Source organism: Giraffa tippelskirchi, chromosome 13, assembly GCF_054371585.1.
Source record: "Giraffa tippelskirchi isolate mGirTip1 chromosome 13, T2T-mGirTip1v1.2.pri, whole genome shotgun sequence".
In the NCBI taxonomy this organism is placed as follows: Eukaryota; Metazoa; Chordata; class Mammalia; order Artiodactyla; family Giraffidae; genus Giraffa; species Giraffa tippelskirchi.
The window spans coordinates 27,604,733-27,623,550 of NC_137287.1; the positions used below are offsets into that span (position 1 = coordinate 27,604,733).

Below are 18,818 nucleotides of genomic sequence, written 5' to 3' on the forward strand. Positions count from 1 at the left end.
CACCTTTTGTTCGCGGGAGAGCGCGTCGCAGCGCTGCGCATTCCCCCCTCCAGTGACTAAAGCCCGCTGCGGGGGCGCTCCCCTCGGTCCACTCCCTACCAACCCGGCGCTCCCGCGACCACCCGCTCCGGCGCACGGATCCCCAACTGTCCCACCCACCCCGCCCGAGTACTCACTTCTCCCCAGTCCCTCCGTTTTCCACGCCGTCTCCTCCACCGCCCCATAGCGCCTCAGAGGCTTCTCCGCTTCCAGATGGATAGACAAAGATTGCTTCAACTCCATCGCTGATCCCCGCGGGCAGGTCGACCGGTCTCCCTCTACTCCATCCCTGCCGCGGGCTGCAGGGAGGGAGGCGGCTCCAGCCAGCAGCGTTTTAAGGGGCCGGGCGCTCGTGACGCGGTTCCATCTCTTCCGCCGCCAGAGCCGGGGAGCGCCGACTGGTACCCGGGGAAGGTGGGGGGCGTGGAAAGGATGAGGGCGCATGCGCAGTGGAGGCTGGGAGAGGCGCTTGGGGGCTGGGTAGACACAAAAGGGGGCAGATGATAACTCGAAGAACAACAAAAACAACAACTAAAATAGAACCAACCTAAAGGAGGTAAAAACAAGGCAGCAGCCCCCTACTGGAGCAAGTGGCGAGGCTTTGCCTGGGGCTGGCGCTGCGAGTGGCTTGTGATATGTCAGCGTGCTGCTAGGCTTTGAGTGGGATTTGTGAGAGCATTTCTGTCTGTGGGCGATGGATCCATCTTTGTGGCGAGTGCGCGGAAGCGTGAGTGTGGACCTGGATCTGTGTGTTCTGTGCCTGTGAGAATCGCTGTAGTTTGCATTTATGTGTATTTTGAATTTGAATGTAAAATAGGCAGTCTTCTCTCCCAGTGTCTGTGTCCACCCTGTAGGTGTTTGCATGAACTTGAGAGGCATAAAAATATTTTGGACATCAGTATAACAAAGCTATTTAGAACATGAGTCTTTACTTCCCAGAAACCCAGGGGTTGATATTAGCATGGCAGCATTAAAAGTACAAAGTAAAATCCACAGCTAAATGGATTTTTTAAATAGTAATATTTATTGAATGATGGCTACGTGCTAAACATTTCCCAGTAACTCTGTGAAACAGATACTGTTTTGTTAGCTTTGTTTTATAAAGGATGAAACTGAGATGCAGAAAGATTAATTTATTTACCCAAATTTCTACACTTACCAAGTGGTCTGGTCAACACTTGAATCTAGACTTAACCCCTTTATTGTCCTGACTCTGTTAACTGTATGTAACTTTGTACGGGGAAGGGGGAGGACTTATAGGACACGGCTTGATTATCTGTTGCTTGTTCTTATTTTTAAGATGTAATCGGGGGTGATTTTCGGGATCCACATGGCTCATGGAGGTATGAAAAGGCCCAGCCTTTTAAGAAAATGATTTACAACTGGTAACAAGAGTCAATAAAAATTTATAATCAATGAAAAAACTTCTAAATAGCTCATGAGAGAAAAAGGAAATAACAATGAAAATCATAAAATATTTAGACCTGGATAAGCATGAGAATATCATATATCAAAACTTGCAAGTTTTGATGTAAGTAAATGTATAGCCTTAAATGCATTTTAAAATGTAAGACTAAAAATAAATGGGTTAGGATGAATAGGTAAGCAAAACGTGGCCTTTCCATATAGTGGAATACTATTCAGCCTTTAAAAAAAAAGAAATTCTGTAATATGCTACAACATGGATGAAACTTGAGGATATAATGCTAAGTGAAATAAGCCAGTCAAAGAAAGAAAAGTACTGTATGACTCCATTTATGTGAGGTACCTAGGGTAGTCTAAATCACTGGAACAGAAAGTAGAATAGAAGTTGCCAGAGGCTGGGAGGAGGGAATAATGGGGAGTTTTGTTTATTGGGTATAGATTTGCAGTATTACAGATGAAAAGAGTTATAAATTAAATTAAAAAGAATGGGAGTGATGCATGATATGAATATAGTTAATGCCACTGAGTTATACATTTAAAACTGGTAGAACTGGTTTTAAAATATGGTTCAATGTTAGATGTCCATCGACAGATAAATGGATAAAAAAGTTGTGGTACATATACACAATGGAATATTACTCAGCCATAAAAAGGAACACATTTGAGTCAGTTCTAATGAGGTGGCTGAATCTAGAACCTATTATACAGAGTGAAGCAAATTAGAAAGAGAAAGATACATATTGTATTCTAAAGCATATATACAGAATCCGGAAAAATGGTACTGAAGAATTATTTACAGAGCAGCAATGGAGAAACAGACATAGGGAATAGACATGGACGAGGGGAGAAGGGCGGAGAGGGTGAGATGTATGGAAAGAGTAACATGGAAACTTATATTACCATATGTAAAATAGATGCTGCTGCTGCTGCTGCTAAGTTGCTTCAGTCGTGTCCGACTCTGTGTGACCCCATAGACGGCAGCCCACCAGCCTCCGCCATCCCTGGGATTCTCCAGGCAAGAATACTGGAGTGGGTGGCCGTTTCCTTCTCCAATGTAAAATAGATAGCCAATGGGAATTTGCTGTGTGGCTCAGGAAATTCAAACAGGGACTCTGTGGGATGGGGCAGGAAATGGGAGGGAAGTTCAAAAGGGAGGGGTTATATATATACCTATGGCTGATTCATGTTGAGGTTTGACAGAAAACAAAATTCTGTAAAGCAATTATCCTTCAATAAAAAAATTTTTTTTTAATGGTTAAATGTTAAACTGAAAAGACTGTAAGAAAAAAGAACAGATAAAACCTAAGTGGAGTAGAAAAAATAATAATGATAAAAACATAAATTAAGGAAATATTATGTTGGTGCAAAAGTAATTGCAGTTTTGCATTGTTGAATTTCACTGTTTGATATTGGAAAACATTCTTAAATAAATGTGATTATATTATACATTATTTTAATGTGCATTTCTAGCTTTATTTTTTTTTGCTAATGACTTATTACCTGTCTATTTTATATTTATTTTAGACTAGGGAAATGATGTTAGACACAAACCAAACTGGAGCGATTTTCTTATTCCAGTTCAAAATGGGTCATACATAAAGCAATGGAGACAAGTCGCAACATCAGTAACACATTTGGCCCAGGAATGGCTAACATACAGTGCTATGGTGGTTCAAGTTTTGCAAAAGAGACAAGAGCCCTGAAGATGAGGAGTGCAGTGGCTGGCCATCGGAAGTTGCAATGACCAACTGAGAGGATCATCAAAGCTCATCCTCTTACAACTACAAGAGAAATTGCTGAAGAACTCAGTGTGGACCATTCTATGGTCTTTTGGCATTTGAAGCAAATTGGAAAGGTAAACAAACTCGATGAGTGGGTGCCTCATGAGCTGACCTCAAATCAAAAAAAATCATTTTGAAGTGTTGTCTTTTCTTATTCTATGTAACAACAACAAACCATTTCTTGATCAGATTGGATGTGCAGCAAAAAGTGGATTTTATACAACAACCAGAAATGACCAGCTCAGTGGTTGGACCATGAAGAAGCTCCAAAGCACTCCTCAAAGCCAAACGCACCCAAAAAAAGGTCATGGTCACTGTTTGGTGGTCTGCTGCCAGTCTGATCCACTACAACTTTCTGAATCCCAGTGAAACCATTACATCTGAGGCGTATGCTCAGCAAATCGATGAGATGCACCCAAAACTGCAACATCTGCAGCTGGCATGGGTCAACAGAAAGGGCCCAATTCTTCTCCACGACAATGCCCGACCACACATCGCACCATCAATGCTACAAAAGTTGAACGAATTGGGCTATGAAGTGTTGCCTCATCCACTGTATTCACCTGAGCTCTTGCAAACCAACTACAACTTCCTCAACCATCTCAACAACTTTTAGCAGGGAAAATGCTTCCACAACCAGCCAGAGGCAGATGTTTTCCAAGAGTTCTTTGAATCCCAAAGCACAGATTTTTATGCTAAAGGAATAGACAAATTTATTTCTTGTTGGCAAAAATGTGTTGATTGTGATGGTTCCTGTTTTGATTAATAAAGATGTGTTTGAGCCTAGTTATAATGATTTAAAATTCACTGTCCAAAACCACAATTACTTTTGTACCAACCTAGTAGAAAACCAAAGAGTAGTAGAGAGGATGTCTAACTGAAAAGCTGATTCCTTTGGGGGAAAGAACTATTAAAGAAGGTAAACCTTCTGAGACTCATCAAACAAAGCAGTCATGAGTAACAAGAAGAAAAGAAAGATGTAATACGAATACGAAAGATTTTTAAAACTTAGTGGAAATGGGTAATTCTCAGGTATTCCCCAGCAGTCCAGTGGTTAGGACTCCATGGATTCACTGCTGAGGGCCGGGCTTCAATCACTGCTCGGGGAACTAAGATCCCACATTCCATGGGGCAACTCAGCCCATGTGCCACAACTACTGAAGCCTGAACGCCACAACTAGAGAGTCCACGCATGGCAACGAAAGAGCCACATGAAACAACTAAGAACCAACACAGTCCAATAAATTATCTCTCAAAAAGTAAACTGTCAAAGTGCAGTTAAGAAATATAAAAGCAAACCGATAACCACTGCAAAACCTGAATTGTTAATGTAGAAATTAATTTTTCTCCTCAGTCCCACAAAGGCAACAGGGTCAAATCATTTACTGGTGAGTTTTACCAAATAACAGATAATGCTTATTTTATAAAAGTTGTTTCAGAGCTCATCTTATGAGGACAGTATGACCTTTATATTAAAGCCAGATTAAAATGCCACATTAAAAAATTGTAAAGTGATCTCACCTACCTATAAGAATTCTAAATAAAAATACATCATGAACAAATAGGGTTTATTCCCAAAATGGAGTAATGACCGGGTAGAAAAAATCTATTGCTATGATATATCATATTAACAGATCAAAGGAGAAAGCTGTTTGATCATCTGAATGAATATAGAAAAAGCATCTGAAAAATTAGCAGTCACATGCTTGTTCTTGTGCTTAGCAAATGAAGAATAGAAGACCATTTCCTTAACTCTAAAAAGTAACTATCATGAAGCAATAGCAATCATCATAATTACTATTGAACCTCTAATAGCATCCTTATTAAGGTCAGGAACAAAAGAAGGATGCTCATAATCCTCACTTCTGAGAGGTCCTAGCTTGGGACAAAATAAGAAAATAAATGAGGCATAAGAACTGAAACAGAGGAAATAAAGCTGCTTTTTCAGACAGTATAATTATCTATGCAAGCAAATCCACAAATAAGCTATTAAAATGAATAAGAGTAGGTTTGGGGGAAACAAGACATACATAAAAGAGTAGTAGTTTTCTGTGATTATTAATCAAATTTAAAATATAATGCCTTTAAGAGCAAAAAAAAAATCATTGAGGAGAAAATTACTATTTCATGTCACCTGGGACAACTAATTAACTTTTTTATCTGGTACTGTTAAGCAAAATAAAAATGAATGGAAAAGAAATGAAGAGATAGGTGTGCCATGTTCAAGGTTACAAAAGATTAGGTATCAAAGAGATGACAATTCTCTTTAGTGCCATTCAGCTGAAATCTCAATAGGGAATAGGATTTTAAAATAAACTTCAACTTCTAGATTGGCTACAGTGCCCTAGGAACAGTATAATAGAAAGCGACTTTTATTTTAATCCTTATCACTTTGTAGTTTTGGCCCCATCCTTTTCTGGCCCTCTTTGTTAATAAGTATCACAATGTAAAAAATAAAATAAAACATAAACTTTGACAAGCTGACCCTAAAATTATGTGAAAAAAAAATGAAGGGCTAATAGGCAAGGCAATGACAAAGAACATAAGACAGGGAGCACTTAACTCCCAGGTAGTTAAACCTTCTTTTAAAAGAATAATTTACTTATATGGCTATGCTGGGTCTCCGTTGCTGCATTCGGGCTTTCTCTAGTTGCAGTGAGCAGGGGCTACTCTCTAATCGTGTGGGCTTCTCTTGTTGCGGAGCATGGGCTAGGTAGTTGTGGGGCACAGGCTTAGTTGCCCCGTGTCATGTGGGATCTTCCTGGACCAGCAATTGAACCCATGTTCCCTGCATTGGCAGGCAGATTCTTAACCACTGGACCATCAGGGAAGTCCCAGTTAAACTTAAATTATTGTCTTAAGGCCTAAGAAGAAAATTGAGAGCCCCCATTTGGACCCGCACGTATTTGGAAAGTTGATATATGACAGAGGAGGCATTACAAATCAGTACAAAAAGGATGAACTATTCAATAAATAGTGCTGAGATATTTGCCTACACAAATGGAAAACTAAAATAAATATCACACCTTTATATTTCCTATCACATTTCTTCCTTGGTGGCTCAGATTGTAAAGAATCTGCCTGCAAGGCAGGATTTCTGTGTAGGATCCCTGAGTGGGGAAGATCTCCTGGAGAAGGAAATGGCAACCCACTCCAGTATTCTTGCATGGGGAATCCCATGGACAGAGGAGCCTGGTGGGATACTGTCCATGGGGTCAGACAAAGGGTCAGACACTGTCCAAAGAGTCAGACATGTCTGAGCGATTAACACTTTCACTTTCATACTTCCCATCACACATACACACACAGAAATTCCAGGTTGATTAAGGACCTAAATGAGAAAAGCAAAATTTTTTAAATGTATAATGTAGAAGAATACCTTGATTATTTTGCAACGGAAGAATATATTAAGACTCTCCCCCAAAAAACACAAACCTTAAAGAAAAATGTTAATAATTTGACTATGTTAAAAGTTTTTGAGGTGAAATTCACAAAACATAAAATTAACCATTTTAAAGCAACCAAGTCAAGGTATTGTACCTTCCCAATGCAGTATAACCACCACCTCTATCTAGTTATAAAACACCACATGACCTTTAAGGAAACTGCCATGTCCTTTAAGCAGTTGCCCCACTTTCCCCACTCCCTTCAGTCTCTGGAAAAGTACCAGTCCTTTCTTTTTGCATGAACTTACTTTTTCCAGTTATTTCACATAGCATCATACATGTGACCTTTTATATCTGGCTTATTTTACTTAGCCTGCTGCTTTTGAGGTTCATCCAAGTTGTAGCCAGTATCAGTGCTTCACTCCTTTTCATGGCTAAATAGTATATCATTGTATGAATATATCTTAATTTGTTTATCCATTCATCCACTGATGGATGTTTGGGTGTTTCCACCTTTTGGCTACTGTGAACCGTATCCATATGAACATTTGTACACAAGTATATGTTTGGGTATCTGTTTTCAATTCTTTGGGGTATATACTGAAGAGTGGAATTGCTGTGCCATGTGGTAAATTGCATGTTTAACTTGTTAAGTACCCTCCAAACTGTTTTGCCATGGTGGTTGAACTATTTTACATTCCCACCAGCAATGTATGAGGGATCCTACATCTCCACATTCTCACTAACACGTTTATATTTTGTTTTTGAGATTATAGCCACAACAGTGGGAAAGGTCAAACTACTACCAACAAAATGGATGAAACTTACAGGCTTAACATTAAACAAAAGAAGTCAGATGCAGAAGAATTCATACTAAATAATTCCATTCATATAAAGTTCAGAAACACATGAAACTTATCAATAGTGATAAATGTCACAATAGTGCTTACTTTTGAGGTGGTACTGAATGGGAAACTAAATGAGGGGGAGCTTATTGAAATGTTAGAAATGTATCATCTGGTTGATGATGTAGTGTGATGTGTGTATGAATACATAGACTTAGGGGAGGAGGAGGAAGAGATGACATTTAAGATATATGCCCTTTACTGTGTGAAAATTATATCTTAATACAAAAAACTAAATAAAAGTTTTGGGGAACTTTGTCATGTTATGCTGTTTACTCTTCTGTAGGTTGAAATAGTTCATGATTTTTTAAAAAAACAAGAAGAAGAAAAGCTAGCCAGACCTATTGGACTCAATAATTCAACCCCTGAGAATCTAACCTAAGAAATATATGATTTTTCCAGTAGTCATGTATGGTCATGAGAGCTGGACCATAAAGAAGGCTGAGTACTGAAGAATGGATGCTTTTGAACTGTGGTGTTGAAGAAGACTCTTCAGAGTCTCTTGGACTGCAAGGAGATCAAACCAGTCAATCCTAAAGGAGATCAGTCCTGAATATTCATTGGAAGGACTGATTCTGAAGTTGAAGCTCCAATACTTTGGCCACCTGATGCGAACAGCCAGCTCTTTGGAAAAGACCCTGATGCTGGGAAAGATTGAAGGCAGGAGGAGAAGGAGATGACAGAGAATGAGATGGTTGGATGGCATCACCGACTCGATGGACATGAGTTTGAGCAAGCTCTGGCAGATGATGAAGGACAGGGAAGCCTGGGGTGCTGCAGTCCATGGGGTCACAAAGAGTCAGGCACAACTGAGCAACTGAACAACAACAGCAACAAAAAATACTTACCAAAAGGATATTTCTTACAATTTATGTAAAATGTGGGAAAACTAGGACAAATCTAATATCCTACAAAAAGGCATGGCTAAATAAATTATGGAACGCAAGCAATGGAACACAGTATACTAAAAAAAAAAATTATATTCACAGAGAGTTTGAAATGTCATGGCAAAAAACCATTATAACACAATGTTAATCAGAGCACCAGAGGAAAAGTAGAATACAAATTGTAATAGAAAGGATGCATTGTTATTCTTGATCTTTGGTTAAGGCTAAGTGTACACTGTGATCTTGATCATACTAGTATTTCATAAAAATTGTAGAAATAAAATGAAACAAATACTTGATCCCAATTTTTTAATGTGTTCATATACACACACATATATACACGTATATAATAAAACACTGAAATGAAATATGCCAAATTGTTGCTACTACCTATGAACATCCAGGTAATAAATAATGTTTTCTTTGAATTCTCCAATATCCCTACAAGATATATGTATTACTTTTATAATCAGGGAAAAAAATCAATATGTTTTTAATGCATGAAAAATAAAAAGACAAGGAATAAATGCATGAAAATGTTAAAAGCGGTTGTTTCTAAGAGTTGAGATTTGTGGGAGACGTATTCCTTCTTAATTTTCTGAATTTTATAACCACCATAAATTCAGTTATTATATAGGCGGTTAGAAAATTCAGAAAACTCATACTGTGCATTTTATCATTCAAAAATGAATAAATTCCATTCCTAAGACTGTGTGAGTAATGCAATTCTGTAATCTTAGAGGACAAAACCATCCGTGCCACAGTGGTGCCTAGAAGCCTGTCTGTTTGCATTAGTTCAGGGTGATAATGCTTCAAGTTCAATAACTGGCTGAAGTAACCATCTGCATGGAATTAAGTGGCTATTCCAGCCCTGGCTTCTCATCCTGGCTCTGTGCCTTGCTCTGCTGGGAATGCCAAAGACTCAGAGGGATGCTAGATGATTACAAAGAGCCAGGACAGCAGGGGCCAATGCAGCATACTTTTACAACTGTCATTTAGGTTGATTGAAAGAGAAAATAATGCAATATCATCTTGATAGTTTGATACTTTATCCAGCATGTTGACAATTTCAAATGTCCATGACACTGAGCTTATCAGAATAGCATGGTTTTCAAAAATAAAGGCTTTGAAATCTGGAGGATCTCAGTTCAAGCCCTGGTCAACCACCTGCCAGCTGTGTGACCCTGTGTGACATGTCACAATCTCTCTAAGCTTCACTTTCTTCATCTTTAAAATTCTAATGACATTGTCTAATTCATGATGTTGTTGTGATGATTAGATCAGATACTGCATGACAGTACAATGTTGTTGTTATTGTTATTATTATTGCATTGTGCTGGCTGATGTTTTGAGCTCTGATATCTTGGGTATTTACCAAATAAAGTGTCCAAGCCCAAAGCAGAAACCTATCAAAATGACACTTGAGTGGAGAAACTGGGACCCTCATACGTTGTTGGTGGATATGTACAATGGTGCAACCACTTTGGAAGACAGTCTGGCAGTTTCTCAAAAGGGTGAACACAGTTATCACATGACCCAGCAATTCCACTCCTGGGTATAGACCCATGAGAAGTGAAAGATACGTGCACACAAAAACTTGTTTGAGGGCTTTCCTGGTGGGCCAATAGTGAAGAATCCATCTGTCAATGTAGGAGACACAGGTTCGATCCCTGATTAGGGAAGATCTCCCACATGCTAAGCCCATGAGCCGCAACTATTGAGCCTGCGCTCTAGAGCCCGGAAGCCACAGCAACTCAGCCCACATGTCACAGCTACTGAAGCCGGCGCACCTACACCCCGAGCTTCTTAACAAGAAAAGCCACCGCAATGAGAAGCCCCCACTTGCGACAACTAGAAAAAAGCCTGCGCAGCAACGAAGACCCAGCACAGCCAAAAGTAAACGAATGAATAAAATTATTTTTAAAAAAACTTGCTTGAACAAATGTTCACGGCAGCATTATTTACAATAGCCAAAAACAGTGACAACAACCTAAATGTCCATCACCTGATGAATGATAAATAAAATGTGGTATATTCCTGCAGGTGGAGTGATATTTGGAAATAAAGAGGGATGAAGCACCGATACATGCTGCAACATGGATAAATCTTGAAAACATTATGCTAAGTGAAAGAAAGCAGCCATAATACACCATAAATTATATAATCCCATTTATATAAGTTGTCTAAAATCTGTATCTACAGAGAAAACACTATCTGTAGCAAATCTATACAGAAATAAAGTAGGTTAATGGTTGCTTAAGGCTGGGGGTGAGGGAGAATAGGTGAAGACAATGACTGCTGAAGAGTACAGGGTTTCTTTGTAGGTGAAAATATTCTAAAATTGTGATGTTGACAGGACTTTCCTAGCAGTCCAGTGGTTAAGAGTCCAAGCTTCAATGGCAAGGGTTCGACCCTCAAGGGTCAGGAAACTATGATTTCACATGCTGCGTGTCATAGCCAAAAATAATTTAAAAAAAAAATTTTTAATAAACCTTATGGGATGGGGAAATCTGGAATAAGAATAGGAGCCATCTGGTCTATTCTAAGTCCTGGAAGGTCGAGAGCATGTTTTACCAAGGATGGCAGCATTTTAAAACAAACATTGTATTATTTCAAAGAAGTTCCATTTTTCACTGTGCTCTAGTATGCTAAGTTGCTTCAGTTGTGTCCAACTCTTTGCAGCCCTATGGACTGTAGCCCACCAAGAGCCTCTGTCCATGCGGATTCTCCAGGCCAGAACACTGGAGTGGGATGCCATGCCCTTCTCCAGGGGGTCTTCCCCACTCAGGGATCGAACCCACACATCTTATTCTCCTGCACTGGGAGGCAGGAGTCTTTACCACTAGCACCACCTGGGAAGCTCTCCATTTCTCACACTAAAACACAAAAGCACTCTTGCATAAAAATTAGAAGGGTATTATTTGCAAAAATTCAGAGACTACATGCTACATATTTCATATAACTTGTAATACAAATTTACATGTCATAAGTATATAATTTTAAGTATATGATTTATTTGAATTTAATAGATGTTAATGTATTTTACATTACTGGGATAAGAGTAAGGAAATTTCTAGACAGTTTAATTCTAAAATAATTGGATTTTTGCATAGTTTTAAAGTAGTTCTACAACTGAAGAGCTATTTCACAACATATAAGACATGTTTTTGTCATTTAAAAATGTATCCAGAGTAACTATAGTAAGGGCTACTCTGCAGTCTTCTAGATGAGCTTCAATATTACTTATGGTGGAAGAATAGTGTTTGAGAAAACAAACCTTGAAGAAAGAGAGAAAAGCTTATTATTCATAAAAGTTTGATAATCTTTACTTAATGATGTGTTACTCTGTACTGTAGAGAATATACAGCATGTATTCTCTGAATATTTGCAAATAATACCCTTTTAATTTTTATGCAAACCAAACAATAACAATAATAATAAAATTGTTACAATGGTTGAATAACTCTTAGAATATACTAAAAAACACTGAGTTATGTAAGCTATTATCCAAAGAAAAGACATTGGGTGGGATTTAACCATTTAAATCGCAACACATTCAGTTCAGTTCAGTTCAGTCGCTCAGTCATGTCTGACTCTTTGCAACCCATGGACTGCAGCACACCAGGCCTCCCTGTCCATCACCAACTCCCAGAGCTTGCTCAAACTCATGTCCATCGAGTCTGTGATGCCAAACAACCATCTCATCCTCTGTCGTCCCCTTCTCCTCCTTCCTTCAATCTTGCCCAGCATCAAGGTCTTTTCCAATGAGTCAGTTCTTCGCATCAGCTGGCCAAAGGATTGGAGTTTCAGCTTCAGCACCAGTCCTTCCAATGAATATTCAGGACTGATTTCCTTTGGGATTGAATCTCCTTGCAGTCCAAGAGACTCTCAAGAGTCTTCTCCAACACCACAGTTCAAAAGCATCAATTCTTTGGTGCTAAGTTTTCTTTATAGTCCAACTCTCACATCCATACATGACTACTGGAAAAACCACAGCTTTGACTAGACAGACTTTTGTCGGCAAGGTAATGTCTCTACTTTTTAATATGCTGTCTAGACTGGTCATAGCTTTTCTTCCAAAGAGCAAGCATCTTTTAATTTCATGGCTGCAGTATTCTGCAGCCCCCAAAAATAAAGCCTGTCACTGTTTCCATTGTTTCTGCATCTATTTGCCATGAACACACACATTGTCAAGAGGTTAATGAAATGACTAAGGCCAGCCTGTACAGCCAACCAGTGGAGAATTCCAGGGATTTGGCCACACGATCCAGATCCATCCTGGTCCTACCTGGGATCTGGCATTACCTGACAGTGTTTGTCCTTTGCAGCCTGTCTGGGTTTTCTTCATATTCTTTTCCATGATGTTACAGGATCGTGACCATAGTTCTCTGTGCTGTACAGTATGACCTTGTTGTTTATCCATCCTATATTTAATAGTTTGCATCTGCTACTCCCAGATGCCAACTCCCACTCCATCCATCCCCTCTCAGCGTGTATATTGATGGACATCACTTGAGGTCCTTTGGCAACTGGAATTTCCAAAACAATGACTGTGATTCCAGGACAGTGATTCCCCTAATTAGTGGCTTAATTACATGCGCCTGATTCAGAAAGGCTGGGCAAACACCTTCCCACCCTCAACATCCCACCCCTACAACACTTCTGTGTCCCACTTACTCTCTACTTTGGCCAGCATTATTCTGGGGTTTTAGTGAATTAGCTGTTTTGCTACTAGCATATAGGTTATATGTCAGGAGGACTATAGCTATACTTCTGCATCTGGCAGAGAGAGTAAGTTTCAATTGTACAAATGAATACATGAAAGAACATCAGGAGGATCATTTCCTGTTCCCATGATATGTCTTCCGTTCCATTTTAAATCATGGAGAAAGGGGGAAGCCATGGGCATGGAGATGCTTTCATATTGTTCAAGCTCTTTTTATTCACACAAAATGGGTTCCCCCTCAATAGCCTCAATTTCTCCTAATGGATCAGTCTTTACTAAAGCATATCATTTATCAGCCTTGTCTCTCGTTGATTCCTGGAAAACATTCAGAAAATCAGAAATACTTCAAGGAAAGAAATTACTAGCCATTTAAATGGAATGTCTCTCATAACCGGTATGGCACTATGCCTTGTATTCCAGCTGAATCACATCCTGTTGGTCACACACAGTGATTATAGAATCAGTGGAAGAGCCAGAGAGGAACTGATCTGTGTTCCAGTGAAAAGCCCAATGCAGAGGGAAAAGAAAATCTCCCACGGTCTCAAAGAAATAAAAGAAGAGTTGCTTCTAGAATGTGAAAATTCTAGAAATTGTGATTTGCATGAGAAGAAATAAGATTCAGAAAAGAAAGTTCTAGAGGGCTTTCCTGGTGGTCCAGTGATTAAGAATCTACCTGCTAATGCAGGGGATACAGATTTGATCCTTGATCCAGGAAGCTTCCAAATGCCACAGGGCAACTCAGCCCATGAGCCCCAACTGCTGAAGCCTGAGTGTCTACAGCCCATGCTCTGCAATGAGAGAAGCCACCGCAGTCAAAAGCCTGTGCACTGGAACAAAGACCCAGCACAGACAAAAATAAATAATTCTTTAAAAAAAAAAAAGAAAGAAAAGAAAGTTCTAGAGGTTAGGACCATAGCTGAAAGTCAAGCTGTCTCAGTGAAGATCCTGACTCCAGGTTTGGTAGCTATTTACATTAAACCAACTACAGAAGCTCTCCAAGAGACTGTTTGCTTTCCTATAAAATAGGGTGAATTATGAAACATGCTTAGCACAGCACATGGCATTGAATAAATATTCAATAAATGTCATTTATTACTATTAATGCTATAGTTGTCATTACTTGAAGTTAAAAGTTGGCTTCCATGTTGTGCTATGGTCATTAAAATATTAAGATCATCCTTACATGAATCCTAGAATATTCAGCTCTAGGTAGTCATTACATTTGTCATAATAATATTCCTAAGTTTATAGACTCCTTCCAGGGAGATCAGTGTTATTCAGTATTAATACTTTCCTAAACTGCTGGCTGGGGCTTCCCCATGGACAGAGGAGCCTGGTGGGCTACAGTCCATCCATAGTGTCACATGACTAAGAGTTAGACATGACTAAGCAACTGAGCACACACACACACATATACACAAATTGATGGTTAGCAAATATCTTGGAGTTCCACAGATGAGGAGTCTCAGGAAGTAGTAAAAGAAATTCACAAAGAAGGGCTGGAAAATGCAACAGTTAGACCACATTGCATGGCTCCTGCACAGTCCAGGAGCTACCCATGCCAGCTGTTTGGCAAAGCAGCTGTCACTTACACAAGCAAGGCAGATTCCCAGGCAGAATCAGACACCTCATCAAGCTGGGATTAGCTGGGATTAGCACCGCTCCTTCTCTCATCAAAACTGACGTATTTTATTGGCTTGTTCCATTTGTATATTTCTTTTCTTTTTGATTTGTTCCATCTGTAACGTCTGTGATCAGTATCTTAAGATGGCATCATTCGGACTTCCCTGGTGGTCTGAGATTCTGTGCTCCCAATGCTGGAGGCCTAGGTTGAATCCCTAGTTGGGGACCTAGATCCCACACAATGCAACTGAAGATCCTGCATGCCACAACGAAGGTCAAAGATCCCAGTGTTGCAACTAAGAGCCAGTGCAGCTAAATTAATTAACTAATTATGTTTTTAGAAAAGAGGATATCACTTTCATAAAGCAAATCTGGGATTTTAGTGTTTCATTTCTATAACAAAATTATATGTCATGAATTTCTAATACACATAAACACAAGACACACTTGGGACATGTCAGTGGGCATGTAAAGAATATTACCTGTAGGGTAGAGTGATAAAAAACATCAACAACCTCAGATATGTGGATGATACCACTCTAGTGGCAGAAAGTGAAGAGGAAGTAAAAAGCCTCTTGATGAGGGTGAAGGAACAGAGTGAAAGAGCCAGCTTAAGACCAAACATTAAAAAAACTAAGATCATGGCATCCGGACCCATTACTTCATGGCAAATAGAAGGGGAAAAGGTGGAAGCAGTGACAAATTTCCTCTTCTTGGGCTCCAAAATCACTGTGGACGGTGACTGCAACCATGAAATCAGAAGACGATTGCTTCTTGGCAGAAAAGCGATGACAAACTTAGACAGTGTATTGAAAAGCAGAGACATTATTCTGACAACGAAGGTCCATATGGTCAAGGCCATAGTCTTCCCAGTGGTCACGTATGGTTGTGAGATCTTGACCATAAAAATGGTAGAACGCTGAAGAATTGATGTATTCAAACTGTGGTGCTGGAGAAGACTCTTGAAAATCCCTTGGACAGTTAGGAGATCAAACCCCAGCCAATTTTAAGGGAGATCAACCCTGAATATTCACTGGAAGGACTGATGCTGAAGCTGAAGCTCCAGTATTTTGGTCATCTGATGCGAACAGACGACTCATTGGAAAAGTCCCTGATGCTGGGAAAGATTGATGGCAGAAGGAGAAGAGGGCATCAGAGGATGAGATGGCTGAATGGCAACACCAATGCAATAAACATGAACTTGGGCAAACTCTGGAAGACAGTGGGGGACATGGTGGCCTGGCGTACAGTCCATGGGGTCTCAAAGAGTTGGACACGACTGAGGAACTGAACAACAATAACAGAGTAATAAGAAACTTGAGTGCTGTCATCTTAGCTCCACCACTTACTAGCTACATGACCTTGGACAAGTGCTGCTAAGTCGCTTCAGTCGTGTGTGACTCTTTGCGACCCCATGGACTGTAGCCCTGCAGGCCCCTCTGTCCATGGGATTCTCTAGGCAAGAATACTGGAGTGGGTTGCCATTCCCTTCTCCAAGGCATCTTCAATCCCTGGGTCAGGAAGATCCCCTGCAGAAGGGAATGGCAACCCACTCCAGTATTCTTGCCTGGGAAATCCCATGGACAGAGGAGCCTAGTGGGCTACAGACCATTGGGTCGAAAAGACCCAGACATGACTGAGTGACTAACACATACACCTTACTCTTGAATACTTCACACTCTTTCACACATAGTCAGTCAACAAATCCTGAAGATTCTACCCCAGAAATCTCTCCCAAATCCAATTTCCCCTTCATCCTCACTGCCTTGCTCTAGCTCAAGGTTGCATTGCCTTTTTCCTAGTCTATTGCACAAAAACATCTTTTCTGGGTTTTTCCCCACTGGAGGTCATTATCCACATTGCTTCTAAAATTATGTTTAAAACACACACACACACGCAATGCCACTTTATGCTTAAAAACCTCTACTGGATTCCTGCTGCATGCAGAGTAATTTACATAGCAATCTCCTTAGTTTTGAGGACAATCAGGTTATTCCCAACTTCCTGAAATTATCAAGAAAACTGTGAGGAGAGTCTTGTAGTTACACCTGTACATTGTTGTTGTTCAGTCGCTCAGATGTGTCTGACTCTTTGCGACCCCATGGACTGCAGCATGCCAGGCTTCCCTGTCCTTCACCATCTCCTGGCGTTTGCGAAAACTCATGTCCATTGAGTCGGTGATACCATCCAACCATCTCATCCTCTGTAGATGTGATCTATTCCCTTAGGATGAATCCCTTAAAATGAAACTGCCAAATCAGAGGATATGCACATTGTCAAAGGCATTTGATGCCTGTCATTAAGCTGCTCTCCAGAAATGTCATACTTAAGTTATACTCACCAGAAGTATGTACTACAACTTACTAGAATTCACGTGTTTTCACAGAGTGGAAATGTGTTCTCTTCATTTTCAAATCATCAGAGCTGTAATACTGAATGGCACATCAGTTCAGTTCAGTCACTCAGTCGTGTCCAATTCTTTGCAACCCCATGAATTGCAGCACGCCAGGCCTCCCTGTCCATCACCAACTCCTGGAGTTTACCCAAACTCATGTTCAATGAGTCGGTGATGCTATCCAGCCATCTCATCCTCTGTCATCCCCTTCTCCTCCTGCCCCCATCCTTCCTAGCCTCAGGGTCTTTTCCATTGAGTGAACTCTTCGCATGAGGTGGCCAAAGTATTGGAGTTTCAGCTTCAACATCAGTCCTTCCAATGAACACCCAGGACTGATCTCTTTTAGGATGGACTGGTTGGATCTTCTTGCAGTCCAAGACACTCTCAAGAGTCTTCTCCAACACCACAGTTCAAAAGCATCAATTATTCAGTGCTCAGCTTTCTTCACAGTCCAACTCTCACGTCCATACATGACTACTGGAAAAACTATAGCCTTGACTAGATGGACCTTTGTTGGCAAAGTAATGTCGCCGCTTTTTAATACGCTATCTAGGTTGGTCATAACTTTCCTTCCAAGGAATAAGCATCTTTTAATTTCATGGCTGCAATCACCATCTGCAGTGATTTTGGAGCTCCAAAAAATAAAGTCTGACACTGTTTGCACTGTTTCCCCATCTATTTCCCATGAAGTGATGGGACCAGATGCCATGATCTTAGTTTTCTGAACGTTGAGCTTTAAGCCAACTTTTTCACTCTCTTCTTTCACTTTCATCAAGAGGCTCTTTAGTTCCTCTTCACTTTCTGCCATAAGGGTGGTGTCATCTGCATATCTGAGGTTATTGATATTTCTCCCGGCAATCTTGATTCCAGCTTGTGTTTCTTCCAGCCCAGGATTTCTCATGATGTACTCTGCATAGAAGTTCAATAAGCAGGGTGACAATATACAGCCTTGACGTACTCCTTTTCCTATTTGGAACCAGTCTGTTGTTCCATGTCCAGCTCTAACTGTTGCTTCCTGACCTGCATACAGGTTTCTCAGGAGGCAGGTCAGGTGGTCTGGTATTCCCACCTCTTTCAGAATTTTCCACAGTTTATGGTGATCCACACAGTCAAAGGCTTTGACATAGTCAATAAAGCAGACATAGATGTTTTTTTGGAACTCTCTTGCTTTTTTGATGATCCAGTGGATGTTGGCAATTTGATCTCTGGTTCCTCTGCCTCTTCTAAAACCAGCTTGAACATCTGGAAGTTCACGGTTCACGTATTGCTGAAGTCTGGCTTGGAGAATTTTGAGCATTACTTTACTAGCGTGTGAGATGAGTGCAATTGTGCGGTAATTTGAGCATTCTTTGGCATTGCCTTTCTTTGGGATTGGAATGAAAACTGACCTTTTCCAGTCCTGTGGCCACTGCTGAGTTTTCCAAATTTGCTGGGATGTTGAGTGTAGCACTTTCACAGCATCATCTTTCAGGATTTGAAATAGCTGAACTGGAGTTCCATCACCTCCATTAGCTTTGTTCGTAGTGATGCTTTCTAAGGTCCACTTGACTTCACATTCCAGGATGTCTGGCTCTAGGTGAGTGACCACATCATCGTTATTATCTTGGTCGTGAAGATATTTTTTGTACAGTTCTTCTGTGTATTCTTGCCA

At 40.3% G+C, this 18,818-nt stretch overlaps 1 protein-coding gene across 2 annotated transcripts in view; it reads right to left on the minus strand.

Annotated features, from left to right (window-relative positions):
- Positions 1-18,818, minus strand: part of BMERB1 (bMERB domain containing 1) — a 158,151-nt gene that overhangs the window by 136,078 nt on the left and 3,255 nt on the right. The window contains exon 1 of one of the 2 annotated variants that reach the window (XM_081556306.1): positions 177-442. The exons of the other annotated variant lie outside the window; for it this stretch is intronic. Coding sequence (XP_081412432.1) covers positions 177-282 — 106 coding nt within the window. The 5' untranslated portion in view covers positions 283-442. Of the gene's footprint in view, positions 1-176; positions 443-18,818 lie in introns of those variants that run through there. 2 annotated transcript variants of the gene reach the window in all.